At 33.9% G+C, this 18,977-nt stretch overlaps 1 protein-coding gene across 19 annotated transcripts in view; it reads right to left on the bottom strand.

Annotated features, from left to right (window-relative positions):
- BCAS3 (BCAS3 microtubule associated cell migration factor) overlaps positions 1–18,977 on the bottom strand; it is a 539,137-nt gene that overhangs the window by 314,818 nt on the left and 205,342 nt on the right. For all 19 annotated transcript variants that reach the window (XM_075994398.1, XM_075994401.1, XM_012775078.2 and 16 more), the window contains one exon: positions 814–964. In XM_075994398.1, the coding sequence (XP_075850513.1) occupies positions 814–964 (151 nt within the window). The remainder of the gene's footprint in view (positions 1–813; positions 965–18,977) is intronic.

The following is an 18,977-nucleotide window of genomic DNA, read 5'->3' as shown; positions in this document are numbered from 1 at the left end:
TTCCATTTCAAATTAGCTTAAACATCAGGATTGCTCATTGAGGAAAACAAGTAATTTGCCTATAGACATATATTTTTCTGACACAAAATGGATTTTCAGTGTTATTATATAACTGAATATCTTAATGATATCACAGACATAGCAGTTTACTTTCAAGAGCCCAATTTAGTGATAATTTTATATTCTTAACAGGTAGAAAAAATTTAAATAGCTAAAATAAACACAAACAAATCAAGTGAGTCATCAAGTCTTTAAGGATGTTAATGACCAATTTTGAATAAAGCTCAAATCTTAGTACTCTGGTTTTTGAAAACCACCTACAACATAAAATTGTCCTGACACTAATGACAGATCATTATATGTAAATTATAACCATATATAGATTATTTTTTTAAAACATTAGAAACACGGCTGTCATCTAAAGTTCTCTCCTTAGTATTTGTGTCTGTCAAAATTTAGGAGTCATTTTAAATCCTCATCATCTTTGCAAGAGTTAAGAAAATGAAACTACTTTCAGGCAAAGCCACGAGGCAGCAAGTATAGGACTGAGTAGATGAATCTGTTTTTTATTAGCCAATACTAGTTTCACAACTTGTCACTGCTTTGTTTTTTCTATGAATGTGTGTGTACATGGTTGTGTGCGTGTATGTTTGTGCAAGTTCTGTACTTTGTACTTAATCTGATGCCATTAAGTCTCATATGGGCTGGAAATGAAGAACATAATCAAAACCACACAAAGAAAAAGTATGTTTTATTTTCACTCATTCAACGCTCTATAACAGCTGTTAAAAAGCATCAAGCCTGAGGCCTTACCCTGTTCGTTTGGTGATGGTCCCCAATGTCATTGGCTGCTTGATTTGTGCAAGAGGCGTGACTACCATCAAGCTGGGGAGAGGAGAAAGTCGAGGGTTGCCAGGGTTGTTGTTGGTAAAATTGTTGTAGGAGTCTTGGCTATTCAGTTTCCCTATAAAGAGAAAAATAAGAAAAGCATCAATGAGGGAAGCCTTCTATCTCAGATAGAGTTTTCACTGACTCCAGTAATCATTTAAGAAAGGCACTGAAGGCAGAATCAATGCCAAGAGAATTATATTTATATGGATGAGAAAATATCAAAGTATTCTGGTAACACCAAGTGTGACTTGATTATAAACAGATTTCAGTCTTTGGGACCAGAGGGTGAATTCTTTATCTTTCTAAAGACAGTTAATATAGTTTGTTGCCCTTCTTAGGTCATTACTTCCAACAAAATTTGCTATTATCACCTACACCTTGTCAATTTCTGTAAAAAAATGGAACAGGGCTTTTGACTGGTATTATGTTGAATCTGGAGGTCAATTTAGGGAGCACTGTCATCATAACAATATTAAGTCTTCCAATCCAAGAACTTGGGATGCCTTTCCATATACTTAGGTATTCTGTAATTTCTTTCAATGTTGTTTTGTAGTTTTCGGGGTACAAGTTTTATACTTCTTTGGTTAATTTATTACTAATTGTTTTATTCTTTTTCATGCAACTTGTAAATGCAATTTTCTTAACTTTTCAGATTGGTCATTGCTAATATATAGAAATACAAATAATACTGTACATTGATACAACTTTCCCAAACTCATTTCTTAGCTCTAATAATTTTTTGTGGGTCCCTTAGGATTTTGTACATACATGTTCCCTCAAAAAAGGGATTTTTTTTACTTCTTCCTTTCGAATCTGATGCCTTCTATTTCTTATTTCTCTCTCTTTCCTTCCTTCCCTCTCTCTCTCCTTCCTTCCTTTCTCCCTTCCTCCTTCCCTCCAGGTTTCCCTCCTTTCCTTCCTTCCTTTCTTCCATTTCCTAATTGCTCTAGCTAACCTTCAGCACTATGTTGTATAGACAGGGCAAAAGCAAACTATGAATTATTTTTAGTTAATTTTTGTATTTATAGTGAGGTTTGAGGCTCATTGTTTTAAATATAGATGTCTAATTGTTCCATCATCATTTGTTAAAAAGATTATCCTTTCGCTGTTAATAGCCTTTCCACCTTTGTAAAATATCAATTGACAATATATGTCTATTTCTGAATGGATCTATGAGTTCCATTGATCTATGTGTCTATCCTTTCACCAATACCATGTTTTCTTAACTATTGCAGTTTTCCAGTAAGTCTTATTAATTCATAGATTTGTAGAGAAACGTACACACACACAGGAATTTTTCTTTTTTACTAATCTGAATTAAGGCAACAACTTCATATGGACAGCGAAAGAATACCCCCCAAAAGTCTTAACATTTTATTTCTAAAAAACATCATGAAAGACATTCATTTTTTAAAATAGCATGGATCCAAGATAGAGGGAGAACTACCAAACAGTATCTAATGGTAGTTTCAGAGGGAGTAAAAAGTCAAAGTCCCTTTTGTAAAATATCTTAACAAGATGACAGTGACCTAAGAATTAGGATAATAGCTTAACCAAATGCTACTTCTTCCTTGGACACAAATCGATCTTTTTACATTACTCTATGGAATTATCAAGTTAAACTTTGACAAATGTTTCTTTTGCAAAATAAGAAGATAAGAAATTCATGCAAACAAAATAAATATTTATCGTTCTACTCCCCCCAACATTTTCCAATTTAGAATATACCTTAAAGTTAATAGAAGCAATATACACCTAACTCAGGCATCACAAAAGACAGCATTTACAATATGTACAAGATGCTTTATGCTGTTCAATAAATTAGAGAATATTACACTCATACAACATAGAACCTTGTAGAAAATATGAAGAGGAAAATCCTATTATAATATTATATTTATGGAATAATAACAGAAAAACTGTTTTATAGTTAAGTCAAAGTAATTTATTATGATACTCTTGAGGCCTATATAGATGTAAATAGTTGTAAGATTCACCACAAGACAACTATGCTAATATTAATTAGAATGTGAAATCAGATTGCAACATTAAGTACGTCACAAGCTAGTGAAATTCAAAAATTGTATACACCATACACATTTCACAACCAGTAAAGAAATAACTGTGGAGTGCCTTAGCCTAAGATAACACAATATGAAGCTCATAATCCAACATGCACAAAACAGGAATAATTCAGTGCTAATTGTCTAGAACTAAAGATAAGTAGATATGGGAACAATTTTATTTGGAAAGGGCTCATGGAAGAAATGGGATATGAATATTCTAGGCATGAAGGATAACATGAACAGAGAGAGGTATATAGGGATGCCATTGTGTGAGCGGTAGTGAGGAATCTCTAGTGAGGATGGATAAGGGAAAGCATTGGGAAGATAAAATTAATTCAGCTTTAGAAGAACCTTTTAATTGAGCCAGAAGGATAGGAACTTAAGTTGTTCAGCAAGGGGACAGTACAGATGTTGAAGTCAGTCACTGAACTTTATAGATAATTAGAGTGGTCTAGGAAAATGAAGTGATTCACTGAGAAGTTCCAAATGTGTGGTTAAACTAGTCATGGCTTCAAATGTTTCACTGTCTCACCAGTATAAAGGACATCATCAGAACAGCATACAAAGTACTTCAGACCTATCCTTCTCAGCCTGCTGTTGTGTTAATGATATAATCTCCATCTGAAGCCCAGCACATCTAAGAAAGTAAAGTAAGTTGTGTACATTTTATGTTCATGTTTATATTAATAAGAGAAGTATATATATTATATATTATTAGATATGGCTAGCAATTTATAAACATAGCTTTAATGAAAGAATGAATATATATTAATGAAATGGTCAGTAAGGTCAAGGTTCAGGAAGATAAATTCAGAGAAAAAGCTACAAACTCTGGTAGTCTTCAATAGGATAGTTTCAGTAGCAAGATGGAAAAGTTAGATTGTAAGGGATAATAAGCAAAGGGCCTGCTGATAGGATATATCAAGGAAATGGATAAAGAAAAAAGATTTAGGGCCTGGGACTGAAAAGAAGACATTAACAAGATGATATACTGCATCACCCAAAGGTTTTATTCAATATTCATTCTTTCACTTCAGACTTTTAGAGACTTATTAGTAGCAGGCCCTGCTCTAAATCCTGGATGAATAAGCTCAAGGGACTCTCAAAGACTATCTTAATATAATGATGCAGAAATACAAATTAACAAAAAATGAAAAATGGGAGAAAAACATGCTAATAAAGATATCTGAAAAGTGTCCAAAGAACAAAGAGGAAGGAGTCGCATTCATTGTTGTTTTAAAGGACAATTTACACAGGGAGAAAATGTATACAAATTTTGAGCATCAAGTAATTTATTCTTATTTTGCTTTTCTAATAGAAAATAAAGGATGAAAGATGACTTCAGGAGTTAGCAAAATGAGGGAGCTAGCTTAAACAAGAAATCTCAGTAGCTGACACATAATAATCTACATGTAAATAATACACATTAAAAAACAACAAATCAAAAACAAAATAGTTTAATGATCAAAGGATCATTCTATATAAAATAAAAGTATCTTTCATATTATTCTGTTAAAATCTTTGGTTATAAATGATTTTTCACTATTTATTCTGTCATGGATTTCCCTTGAAAATTCAGCTAGAATCTAACAAACCTCCAGATTTACCCCCACAATATTGGAGACTCTCTGAAATGCTTAGACACCTGCAAGCAATGTCTTATTAATCATGAAGAGTTCAATAAATGTTTGCTGAATGAAGGAAATAAATTTTTTCCTACATACAGGAGGTATAGAAAAATATAGCCCTATGATCTACAGAAAAACTTCTGGAGGGGACTCATACTACTTCAGAAGATAACCAGATGACTGTAGTTCATGGCTTTCACTATTCTGCTTAGTCTCATGTCGATTAAGCTAGGAGGTTAGAATTGATAATTTAAGAGATCTCCACACATTTCCTTATGGTTGTATCAAGCCTAAATTTCTGAGCCAGAATTCTTCATTAAACCTTAAGCTCTAAGTATAATGAGGTTCAGCAGGAGGAAACCTGTAGTATCTGTTTTGGACCTGGATTTGATCTCTCCCTATTCTTTTTCTTTGCTCCACCTCTTGGGAATATATATAAGAGAAATAATAAAATAAAAAATTACTGAGATCTATAAAGAGTGTCACTAGGTGTTACTTTCATTAACCCTTCTCTACTATACTTTTCTGTTTTTTCTTTACTGTTTGAGAAGAACGAAAAGAGCAGAGGTTATTTAACTGCAATTTCAGTAGTGGACTTTATGATGCCTTAAGATACATAAAATACTTCACACACCATTATACTTTCAAATTCCAGCTGGGACAAGACCTGTAAGTGACAAATGCCATGAGAATGGATATTCTCACAGTATTTCTGGCACAACCAGACAGAGGAAGTCCCAAAAATCTCATGAGAAAATAAGCTCTTCTAAGACTCTCATCCCAGTTTTTTGGGCTTACTCTATATAGATAAACTTGCATAAGCCTTTCAGGCTTTTGGGTCTTTATCCAAATCCACTAGAGCTTTGATCCTTTAGAGGTTTACCAGTCCCCACGATAGATGGAGTTCACTTGGGGAAAAAAAATCCTAAGTTCCAATAAAATTGTTTCTCAATAAGTTAACACAGGAATTATATTTGGGAATAGAAATTTAAAAATCAGAATTGAAAAAACATCCCTTGATGTTTAAACCTATGATGTTTTGTTTTCAGTTGTTTACTGTTTTTAATGTTATAATACAAAGTAATAAACCACAACAGCTCACTTTAGGGTTCAAACACTGACTTTCTGTGTTTATCTTCAACAAGTTTGAAGTTTTAAAAAGGAACTATGAAAACAACTTCATGTGTTGTTTTTTTTTTTCCTGCTACCTTTTGGATAAAGAATATCTATAGGTACGTTGTACTTTGGGAGACACAAACTCTCAATCTCGATACTAACACATAGTATCACTGTCTGCATATGTGAGAATGACATATGATATGATCTGTTTACTAAAAGTTTTGCTAACTTCAAAATGCCACCTTACTTATGCTTGGTCCTAAATTATGTTTTCTCACACATTTTATGCTATAAAAACAGAGAGGAAAAATGGATTAAATTGAGGATAAAAGTGAACAGAGAAAATAACAATGGGCTTTGTTGCTGCTCTGGAAGAACAGCTTGTCAGGTCAGCTTTGCAGAGAGGCATATTCCCAAACCAGTCATCATTAACGGACTCACTTCCACAGGCAAAGAAGGAAAAAAAAGACAGAGTCTGAAAACTCCGGACAAAAGAAATCCCTGCAGACAAAGTAAAAACAAATTAAAAGACCCATTATAAAACACAGATGCTACAAGGAAAATAAACTTTCCAAGATTTACTGGGCTTTGACAAACTTGGACATTTGTGGAAAAGACATCAGCAGCAACTCCCAGGTAATGTGGCTGCAAAGCTAGACTCCTTTCTGTTTTATCTTTACCCTCTGTGCAGAAGCTGCCAGGTTGGTATTCTTAGCTTCTGAATGCAGTGATGTGAGAACATGTGAATGTGGCAAACTGCCAACTGGCAAAAAACTTCTGAAGCCAGCAAGACCCTAAAATTGTTTAACATTTCAGATGTTAAATATTAAGGTTAATATTGGTGTACCTGTGTGTACATACATACAACTGTATCTCTTCTTAAATGCAAACAAGAGGAGGAAAAATAAGAATAATATGATATGCCTCTCTCAACCTTTAAAACCTTTTTGTATTTTACCATACTGTGAACCAAGGGGAATAAAATCAATTAAAATAACATTATACATTAATGAAAGTTAACAGTTAGAGATGAGAAAGCACCTTAAAAGAGTGTCATATCAGTGAGATGGAGAAAACTTTTTGTTACAGGTTTCTAGACACGAACGCTGCAGGTTGTTGTTAATGGGGGACAAAGAAAGATTCTTCAAGAACAGAAGGTGTGAGAATCTAAGAACTACAATGAAATAAAGTGGACTAAATGGACCATTTGGAGGATAAAGTGCCACTGTCCATTTGTTGTCATTAGAGATATGGCATGAATAGGTATAGAAATGGCAAAGATTTAACTGCAAAAAGAGCAAAAGGACAATCACTAGGCAGTGTAAATGGTGCCCTATGAGAAATCAGTGTTATTAGGAGGTCTGCATGTCTCCTCACTTTTTCATTCCTATCATGCACACAGACCTTATTCACTTTAGACACTCCACTTTGCTAAAGGTTTACAATAGAAACCAGTATGTAACTGAAACCAACTATAACTTAGTATACTAGACTCCTACAGTTGTATCAAATTATGCTCTCAGCACGTCTCCACGCACTTATCCACGAGATCCTGTCTAATTCTAGGGTATGAGCCTCCTCATCCTTGTTCTATTTTGAACTCTTGCATTTTGAAATTGGGTTAATGAGGCACACAGAAGCCCAATGTCAATGTGACTCAATGGCACTCCTCAGAAGACAATAAATTCCAAAAAAAAAAAAAAAAAATCGAAACCCTATTCCCAAATATTTCCATTATCTTTGTCCTTCTTCCAACACTTTAACTCCTTTAAGATGTCATACAGACGTCCTATTCCCTATGTGAAGTTCTATGGGGCTTTTATTGTACATTTCTGCTTCCCACAGATACCAAAGTTTTGCTTTGCTTTTAATATTCCATTGTGGGAGTGACAGGGATAAAAATCCAAAGGAGCCCAGCATGGTAGCTCACGCCTATAGTCCCAGGGAGGCTAAGGCAGCAAGATCCAGTGAGCTCAGGAGTGTGAGGTTGCAGTGAGCTATAAGCATTCCACTGCACTCAAGGTCTGGCAAAAGAGAAAGACTCTGTCTCAAAAAAACAAAACAAAACAAAAATCCAAAGGAATTTAACTAAGTTAATTCTGTATTTGAAAAGCTACAACTTTTTGACTCTGTCAAAGAGTACAATAGTAGCTTGTTTTGAAACAGTCACTGGAAATTTGGGTTCTGTAAAGTTAAAAACACTGCATAGCTCTCACTTGCCATCTAATTTAACATTAAAGTTTTCCAACTAAACTTCCAATAATTATTTAATAAACAGTATGCTGTGCAAATGGGAAATCCTGCAGGTGGGCTATTGTTGGTTGTGATGAGAGTTTTTCTCTCTATGCCTCGCAGGACGTGTTCAGCACTTCCAAGACCGGTCTATATGGTATGACTTTCTGCCTCACCAGGCCGCAGGGCTATGCAGAGGCACCTGACATCCTGCACTAGGCCACCCAGCGCCTGAGCATCCTGCTGTGCGCCAACCCTAATGGCAGTGAAAAGCTGCCCCTGCTGGTGGCCAGCAAGTCCAGGAAGCTCTATGCAGGCCAAGCCGGCCTGCCTTGTGACTACACCGCCAATTCTAAGGGTGGTGTCACCACCCAGACCCAGGCAAAGTACTTGAAGGCCCTGGTCACCTGAATGGCTGCAGAGTCACAAAAGGTCTCCCCTACCCTACCTTTTCTCCCACTCTCTCTCTTTTCCTTCCTCTCCTGCCACTCCTCCCCCTCCCCCCCTTCTCTCTTCTCCTCTTTTCCTAGATGAGAATGCCAAGCTTCCCAGCTGTAGTTCCAGGACTTTCACCCTTATTTTTGACCTTTTCTCAGGCATGTTCCAGTATAATCTGTAATCTACTCAAGTAGGAAAAGGAAACAGCAGCGCCCTGGTGAGAAACAGTGCCTTGTGACCCACATACTAAACTGGGCGGAAGCAATGCTTGTTCACAGGAACCAAGGATAGAACACACAACTAAAAGAAAATGAATTTACACACACACACATTTCAGAAGACTGTTAACACAGCAAACAGTTTAGGTGACATAATTAAGGACAGAAAATGTTCAAGAACAATTCTGACTGAGCACTGATTTGGTTTTGCCTGTAACTTTGTTTTTGGAGGTAATAGATGGTGAAGTAAAAATACTCCAAATTTTTATGCATTTCAAGCAAAAACACTTGTTGCTTTTTCCAAGTAAAAAGTTCTTGTCAACATAGATATTACTATAGTTACTTTGGGAAACGGAGGGAAGGAAGGAAGATTAAAAAAAAAATCTCCCACAAAATGAACTTGATAACAAGAATCCAATCTTTTTTTTAAAAATTAGGGATTAAGATTATTAATGATATTGTCATTATTTCTCCCCACAACATACAAAGTAGCCTGCATGAAGCTTTGCACAAGTGCTTACTAAATGTCAGTAGAATTAAAACCAAACATTCAGGAGAATTAAAGCTATACATATTTATGTATAAATAATTTGCTAGGTAATTTTCCTTTTTTATTCTGAATACAGTATAACCTGTACATTGTTATGTTAATGCCCTGGCTACTATAACATATAAATTTGAGTATTTTTCCTTTCATAAAGCTAAAATAAACTCAATAAATTTAGAAATTAAATACATAAAAGTAAAAAATCACTGTTGCTAAAATATTAAGTAGAGCAAGTACAGTCTGCACTACTCCAACAACATACTAAAGTGGACCAGGAACAAGGAGGCAAAAATAAGCCTAGACAAGGAGATGACATTAAGAATTAGAAATAATGTTAACAAAAAGCAAGAATACAAAGGAGAAAAATAATAGAAGTAGCTATGAAGAATTCTACTGAAACATAAAAAAATCTGTCTGGAAAGTTTCACACAATTAAGTCTCAACCACATAGTTAATCCACAGTTATAATCTGAATAAACAAAATGCCTTCCCTAAAAATGGGAAATTCATTACTTTCATTTATTAGGCTTAGAGCACTCCAGGATTCTGGAATAAAGGAAATTTATTAAGAATAAGCACTTATAATATTTAAGAAGTTTTAGCAATTTTTAAATGAATTTAAATTTTAGGATTGTAGTTTGATACTTTTTCAACAATGAAAAATCAAACAAAACAGTAAATAGACTACATTTAACACCAGAGGGAACAACGTACATTTTTCATACATACAAAAGAGAGAAAATAATTGTTGATTTTTTACCTTAAGATTGTTGATTTTTTACCTAAATCTATCATATTAAAGCACCCTCTAAATTTCCCACTCTTCTGAATCAAGCTCAAATATATTAGTGGAGCTAAGTGTTCAGAAGTGAGGAAGAGTTTTAACCTAGTGAAAAATCCTCACAATTAAAACCTCATAATCTAGCACCCCTTAGATCAAATTAGAGGCGAAATGAGCTCCCCAAAGTAGAACTCTTCATTGAATTATTTTGTAAAAATACTCTATACTCAACTCTCCCATCCTTATTTTACAATGAACATTGTATCATATCAACAGAGCAAACAGAAGTACTTTACTGTTCAAGGAAAAAATATGGAATGCTATCTGATTCAACAAATGTAACTTTATCCTACAAAACAACTGCTTATAAAAAAGGCCCATCACTTAAACTGGTGAAATAGATGTAGAAGTATCAGGAATTGGCTGGGAGATAAAAACAAATACTCTGTAACAAGATGAAATATTGAATTAATTGTAACATTTAAAGTATTTTCTTAGACCTACAGAACTCAAAAAGATTTAATATTTGCAGAACTTGTCTTTTTATACTTTTGTCTTTAGTATACTTACACATTAAACATTGTATACTAAAGGAACAATTCAATATTAAAATCGAAGTATTTTCTCTGGAATAACAAGTATAGAAGTAAAATGTAAGCAACTTTCCTAATAATCAAACTGATGTAAACTGAAATAGCAAAGACTTTTCTCCCCACCAATCAATCCCCTGTTATCCCTCCCTCTCACACTCTCCTACCCCCCACGGAAGCCTTCCTTTTTACCCATGACTGTTAAGGATATTTTCTGGCTCTATTTCAGCATCATGACTCAGGTCATGAGAAGTGTCAAAGATGCATTTCCTTCAGATGGGAAAGAGCAACAGATTTTAACAACCATACAGAGATGGGAGTACAGTGCAAAAGGGCCAAATCAGCATTTTTGACAACAGAGAAGATAAAACCTATTATATTCACATATATTTTATTTCCAGCTTTAAAACATTTAAATATCTTTCTATCAAAACATGCTTACATATTTTATTCAAGAAGAAAACAGGAAACCAATACTCAATTTAGCTGCCTAAATTATCAACAACTTGTTAAAAGAGAACTGTTTATCAAAAAAAAAGAAAGAAAAATATCAAACTTAGCACACCATAGGACTATTAATAGTTCAAGTCCTTGTCTTCTAAATTTACTTTTCCAAAAGCTTATCTATGAATTTACCTACATACATAAAGACTCTTTTATAGAAAATCCTTGCGAGAACCACAAAGAAGAGTGATACCATGACAATCCTGGGCACACCACACCTGACAAATAATTACTCTTCTTTCCCTATAATTCTCTGCTGTAGCAGAATCAGTTTTTCTTAATCACCTGGATCATGGCCAGAAACTACACTGATTTATCAGTGCTGTCATGTTATATTTTCCCTCATCTATTATCAAATGTGGACACATTTCAATCCACTGCAAAACTAGACTAGAATGAAATATTATTGAACATTAATTAAGCATTCCCTACTAGGGATGGTTTTTAACACTGCAAATGGAATGCTCTATCTCTTCTGAATTCGCCAACAACAATGCCCACGTTAATTCCACTTGGTCCATTTTGAAATAGTAATTTCCCTCTTGTGCCTCATTCTACCTTCAATATTCTCACCTGCAAAAACACATCATCCAATGTTAATAACTCTTTCATTGAACCTTAAATCCTTTTCCTTTTCTCATGCTCCTCCAAATTCAAAATACCATTTACTCTATTACGGTAAGAACCAAAGTAGTTTCTCTTTTTCAGTATGCACAACACTGGCACAGTCCTGACCCCAGACTCCTCACCCTTCTGTAGTTTACAACTATCAACCAGCAGATTTCTAGTTTGTGCTCAGATTTTAACCTCAGCACTGTTCATGTCTGCTACTCTTAAATCTGATTATTTCTAAATCTGTCCTTTGGGTCAATCATTCAGACACTGGTTATTCCCCATCCTAAGAATCCTACCCACTCTTTTCTCCCACTCCAATTTTTGTAAAAACCAAATTTTGAAAAAATATTTCAGGTCTTCCTTTTGAAAAGTTATGTAAAGAAATGAACATTCAGTCCTTTTTCAGAAATTAGTTATTCCACCCATGTAAGACATCTTCACCTAGAAAGGTCGTTTTTACATTTATTCACTTTAGCAACTAAAATTCCCATCTCCCGATTTTCATAGAAATATTTCTATTTCAATGGAAACAGATCAGAATCTCTTACTTAACTGCTCTCGTCACTGGAAAAGGCAATAGTTACATGCAAATAGATTCTCCAAATTCTCTTTTGATAATTCTGATCACTAGACTAAAAAATGTAACTCCTTCAACTCCCTAAAAACTAACCTCTAAGGTTATTGTCTGAAAGTCTTCATTACCCCAACCCCAACCTGAAGAGGGGATAAAAGGATTCCTTTATGGGAAAACTGACAAATTTAAGTGAAAAGACCTACGAATAGTGACTTTTAAAGGCCTTAATAAAATGGCCATTCCTACCTGATGGCCCATTGGGACCCATAAGCTGATATGCCGTTGCCACCTTCAAAAAGCTTCAAATCAGTTCTTCAGTATTGATTTGATTAGATGAATAAAAATGAAATAATGAAATTAAATGCATTAGTAATAAAATTAGAAAATGATCAGTCAATAATCAGTCAATGTCTGGATTCCCAAACATTGAGGTCAGTATTTTGGTTTAATCAATCTGATGGGGCCTAGGCATCAGTATTTCTTAAAACTATCCAGCTAAGGATAATGTACAGTCAGGGTTGAAAACTACTACTTTAACATGAAAGATAAAGATGAAAACAAAAAAAATTTAAAAATGAACTAAGAAAAAAGAGATAATACAAAGAGCAAAAACAAAAAAAGCTGCAAAAATTGTAAAACTCAAACAGATAAATATTACATGTATAAAATAAAAGGATGTGATACAGGAAACAGTCAAAGAAAAGCATATTAAAAACATGTTGAAGAAATAAGCATGCAAGAAGAAGACTGGAAGACAAATTTGGCGATATTCTCATAAAGTAAAGAGAGAGAGAGAGAGAGAAAGAGAGAGAGAGAGAGAGAGAGAGAGAGAGAGAGAGAGAGAGAGAGAGAGAGAGAAAATACACGAGAAAGTTAGAGACCTGACATTGGAGATACATTATTGAACTAACAGGATTTCCAGAAAGGGCAAAAAGAAAACAGAAGAGAAGAAACTGAAGAGTTGAAAGAAGAGGCCTTTAGGGAACGACATCTGAGAGTGGGGAGGATGGGGCAACAGAGTATCTTTTTTCATTATAAAAGTATGTTATTTCTGACCATATACTTCTTTGATAAAAAAATAAAAATTAAAAAGGTAAACAACAAATATCCAAATGACATTAATAAAAAGAGAAGAAGAGATTAGCTATTACCTCTAATAATGCCTCAATAGTGGAGTATAATTACTCTCGTATCAAAAAGTACACACATAATAAGTTTCTTCAATAGGAATATATAGAAAATCAAAGAAGAAATATTTTTAGCATACTGATCTGATTTATTCAAATGATATAACTAAAAAATTTGAGTCTATTCAACTATTAGAATTCATTGATAGAAAGTGTATATCTGGATGTAGTATTCAAAAAGGATATTAATTAATGGTTATATATTTCCAAAGTCCAATTCTCTAAGGCAGCCTTGAGGAATAAATCATAGAAAACATAATAAAAAGGAAAAGAGGTTATTATAAGAATTGATAAGACATTAACATCCATAGTAACCCAGGTTCATGCCATGGTTGCCTTGGTTACAATTATAGAAAAGTTGAGAAAATGTTGCCCTCTAGAGGCGTATCTCATCAATGATTTAAAAATAAAATTACTTTGAAACCTGGCGTTTATGATTTGAAAGTAAAAATATTTCATGAGCAGTAAAAAGCAAAACAAGAAATTCTTGGTGAGTTTCAAGGGCTAACTACTTTATCTGATATTTATTTAAAGGCAAAATTACGGAGAAAAAATGTGGCATATCAAAAACAAAATACACAAAAAAATCTGAATAGAGTTTAATTAGGTTTAAAAAAATGTCTAAACTAGTTTTTATAACACTAAATTTTAAAGTATAATTTACAGGAAATATAATATCTGATTTTTTTATAAGATACCCCACAGGCATTTTCCTGAAAAATTATGCTATCTGTAACTTCCTTTCAATTTTGCTGGGAACCTAAAATTGCTCTAAAAAGAAAATCTATTGAAAAACAATAACTATACTACCTTCATTTAATAGATAGTTACTTCCATTAATGATTCTTAAATGAAAGCATCTTGTTTTCAGGATGGTATATTAGGGGGTCACTCTTTTCTATCCACTGTCCCTAACAAACTCATCTGCTCTCTGAGAAAGCAGTAAATGTCAAAATTAGCATAACATTATAGCAAAATTTTTAAAGGATAATAAAAATTTAGAGAGAAACAAATTTACTAAGAAAACTTTAGATTTGAAAACAACAAATTAGAAACAAAATCACATCTGAACTAAAACAATAAGGTACATTAAATCAGCAAAAACCCAGGTACTAAACTAAGATATCCCACAGGATGATTTTTCTCCATTTAACATGTATATATCCTTTATATACTCTATGTCATATGAGGCATAAAATTTAAAGCAGAGCTACAGTGCACAGGATTGATTTTTCTTGGCAAAAATTAAAGCATACACATGTAAACTCCAATCCACAAGTAAACAGTGAAGTGGAAAAAGAAGGCAAGAAACATCACATTATTATTGATTCTCTTAAGTAGGTGAAACTATGTAAGACTGAAATGTGTGATTGCTTTGTATTTACAACTGTGATGTGGTCTGTATCAAGAAAACTACTGATCAACAAAAGTAAAAAATTATAATAAACCATCAAATGAAGGCTATAAACAGAGTCTCTGAGTGGTAAAAAGAATGCCTCACACAGATGCTAAAAAGAAAAGTGATACCACCACTTTTTTAAAAGCACTTTACTGAAACATAAAGGGTCCAAGAAATCAGAGGCCTCCTCCAAAGGGCTCAGAGTTTCACCAGCTACTTGTATTTGGAAAAAGCAGAATCTAGCATTCAGATGCCAAAAGCTGTGACTCAAAGATTACTCCTCTTCTATGGATGAATGAATTAATGGGAAAGGAGACACTTCCAGGAACTCTGGAGAAGTGCAGATGTGAATCCAAGATCCCTCTGTTAATGCAATGGAAATAGCAGAAACAAAACAAATTCCTTACAAGTCCTGTAAAATGGTGAACTCTATACTCTTGAACCTAAAATGGAAGACTAATTTGCAAAACACAGAAATAGCAAAGGCTCAAAAATAGGTATGTTAATTTATCAAACTATATTTCCTGATACATAGAATTAAAATGACTCAAAAGCACATTAAAATGATAAAATACTAATATCATCACTTTCAGTTTTGTATTGGTAACTCCCCTCATTTCCAAAACAATGTCACAAGTCAACATACCAATACTGAGCCCAATAACGCTATACAAGCCTATACATACACTAACAGCCCTCACTTAAGCATTTTAAAAGGTATCAATGTAACCAAAACATTTGAACCCACTTAATATTCTGAAATTTTAAAAAGCCTGTACAGAATAACTTCATAATTATTATATATCACTCAGTATTCAGTGAATTATTCATGTACTGTGTTTTCTGGATAAGAAGCACTGCATCAAAAATATGAAAAATGAATACATCCTATGTACATTAACAGCAGTATCAATAATACTAATGACAGCAGCTACGGTAATCTATTAAATATTCGTTTTGTGCCAAACACTGTTAAAGGGATTTGATCATCATAGTTAATCTATGAAGTTGGTAATATTATTATCCCCATTTTACAGACAGAAAATTGAGGAACAGATGGCATAAGTAATGTGTCTTACTTGAGTTGGGAAGTCATGAAAGATAGATTCTACTCTGAAGGAGTCTGACTCCAGGTCGTCCAAATTGCCTCACCAAGGAAGTTGTAACTTAGTAATACAAATCATCAAAAATAATGGGTAGAAAGTGGGAGGTAATTAATAGAGATAAAGGGTATATAGAAGGTAAAAAATACATGAAGTTCAACACTTTGAGAGGGAGAAAGCACATCATAAACTTGGCTTGAAAGACGGTAAGTTTAATGTGTACCTGAAGAAATAAGGAGAAAGTAATTCAGCTGTAGGAACACAGTGTTGAAGCTGGAAAGCAAAGGCATGTAATTAAATATACTTGGGGCATAAATAATAGTGAAAGAAATGGATTATTTCTTCAACAAAAATTTAGTAACTGGTGAAAGAAAGGCCTATTCTCCTAGAGGACTATTTCCCACATTTGCCTTTCTAGTTAAAGCTCCAATCCCTGTATGCATCCACACTACTCATTTCCCTGAGAAAAGAGAAGCAATCTCCTCTTTCCCCTCTAACTTTTCCCCATTTTCAAGCTCCCCTTACATCAATACTCCTTGCAAGACTTGCAACACCGTTTTCTCTTCTCATTTTTACTAAAATCAAATTGGACCAGGCCCCTACCATTCCACCAAGTGTTCCTATCAAAGTCATACATCTTCTTTATTTCTTTTTATTTTTTTTTTTTTTGAGACATTTTTGGTTGTCACACATACATCTTCTATGTTACTAAATTTAATGATGTTCTTTTTTCTGAGTTCTTATCTTCATTGACCTATTAGAATTAAGCACATTAATTATTCCCTTCTCTCTTTAAAAATATCTTCACTAGGCCTCTGGGACTTCTCATGTATAGTTTTCTTTCTTATGTCACTGGCTACTCAATATTCAAGGGCTCCAGGGCTCAGTCATAGACATCTCTTTTTATAGTCACTCATTCACCAGACAATCCTATCCACAGAGTTCTTCATTTCAGTTGACAGTAATTCATCCTTCCAGCTGTTCAGGGCAAAAAACTTACTAGTCACCTTGATTCATCTCTTCTTTCATACTTGACATAAAATGTACCAGAAATCCTGATGGCTATAGCAATGCAGCTGAGGTATTTTGTGCAAGGCACTGGGCTCCTTGTCATTCCTTGAAACATTCAGGCACATTCCCACCCCAGGATTTTACATTGGCTGTTATATATGGCTTTTTCCCTTATTTCCATTAAGTCTTTGCTCAAATGTCAGTAAGACCTAAAGGAAGCACACTAAGTTCAAATTGCAATCTTTTCTAGGCATTCCTTATTATCCCTCTTTCCTATATTTTTTCTCCATAGCTCCATGAGAATAGGGACATCTTTCTCTCTTTTTCACTGTTTTATTCCTAGAGCTCAGAGCAATGATTAACAGTTGTTGATGAAATGAATGTGTCATACAGATGTTAAAGTTTTTAAAAAAGATGTTACTGTGAATAAAAAGTTCTTCATTCTGGCAAGTAATGATTAAAATCTAAATGGTTTTTCTTAGAACAACTTTTAAAGGTGTTTTAAAAACTCTGGTTTGGCTGCGTTCACACCTGTAATCTCAGCACTTTAGGAGGCTGAGGGTTCAAGGGTTCACACCTGTAATCTCAGCACTTTGGGAGGCTGAGGCAGAAGTCCTTGAACTCCTTGAGGCCAGGAGTTCAAGACCAGCCTGGGCAACATAATGAGACCTTTTTTTTACATAAAATTAAAAAAAAAATTAGGCAGGCATGGTGGTACATGCCTGTAGTACCAGCTATTTGAGAGGCGAGGCTGAGGCAGGAAGATTACCCGAGGGAAGGAGTTTCAGGTTGCCGTGAGCTACAATCAAACCAATGCACTCTAGCCTGTGTGACAGAGGGAGATCCTGTCTTAAATTAACAAACAAAGAAAAAACCAAACCTCTAGTTTAAAGCCTTAGAATCTACATTTTACCTACTACCATGCAAGGTGCTAAGATACAAATACAAATAAGAAAAAGTCTTTGTCTTCATGGAGGTCAATCTAACAGAAGACACAGACATGCGTACAATTCCCATATTATATTATGATAAAAGTATGTATAGGATACCACTACCAAGGTTGACACACATGATACATGGAAAGAAGGCTTAAGCATAGAAAATTTAGCTAATTTAGTAGGCATTCAAAGGGGTAACAATATTTTCAAGTAGACAAAAGCATGCAAATACGAAATTTGCCAAAAATTGTGGTATATTCCATAAAGGGTACAGAAACCTAGGTATCGTAGGATAAGAAGCTAGAAATAAGATTCTAGGACTAACATTCTAGGACTATGGTTAAGCACAAAGATTTTACACAGAAAATTGGCAGATAATATTTATGGTTAATAAAGGACACTATGATAATAAAAAATGGTTAGAGGTTAATGAAACAGAAGAAACGATGATCAGGGACTCTTAATCATTTTTGCATCACAGATTATTTGGATAGTCTGGGGAAGCCTATAGGCTATTTCTCAGAATAATACTTACAAAGGCATGGAATAATATATGTGTAATTACAATTGAAATAAATTATACTGAAATACAGTTATCAATATATTAAAAAAAGTATCATAGTAATATGTGTAATAATTCATATTAAAACAAGTATCATATAGTCATATATAATTTCAAAGCAGTGATGAGTAAAAACAATATTCTGAAGTCTATTCAAGAATGTAAGACTCTTCAAGATAAATGTTTCACATATATCGTGATTTCAAAACATTACGTTTCTATTGGTAACAACATCACAAGCACTGCTATTCTTATTGTCATGTGTTTTCTACATTCAATGCTTTTGGTTTGAGGATAGTGAATATAAAGTAGTAATTTTTTCCTATCTTGTTCATGGATCATAATAACTCTTAATCGAGAATAAGTGGATGTTCAGGCAACAAGATAGGAAATGAAAGAGATATTTATAAAGAATATATTTCAAATTAATAAACATCCTTTGGAAAGTTTTAAAAAATGGTAAATAGATAATATAATCCTAAACTAAACTGGAATGGCTCCAAAGAGTAAAAAGGAAATACCCCTATATCAACTGTTATTTAACTGTTTCCTTTAGTTTGCTAAAAAGAGCACA

This window comes from Microcebus murinus, chromosome 18 (genome assembly GCF_040939455.1).
Source record: "Microcebus murinus isolate Inina chromosome 18, M.murinus_Inina_mat1.0, whole genome shotgun sequence".
NCBI lineage: Eukaryota > Metazoa > Chordata > Mammalia > Primates > Cheirogaleidae > Microcebus > Microcebus murinus.
Note: the sequence above shows the minus strand (reverse complement) of the source record. Positions and strands in the feature narration are given on the sequence as shown.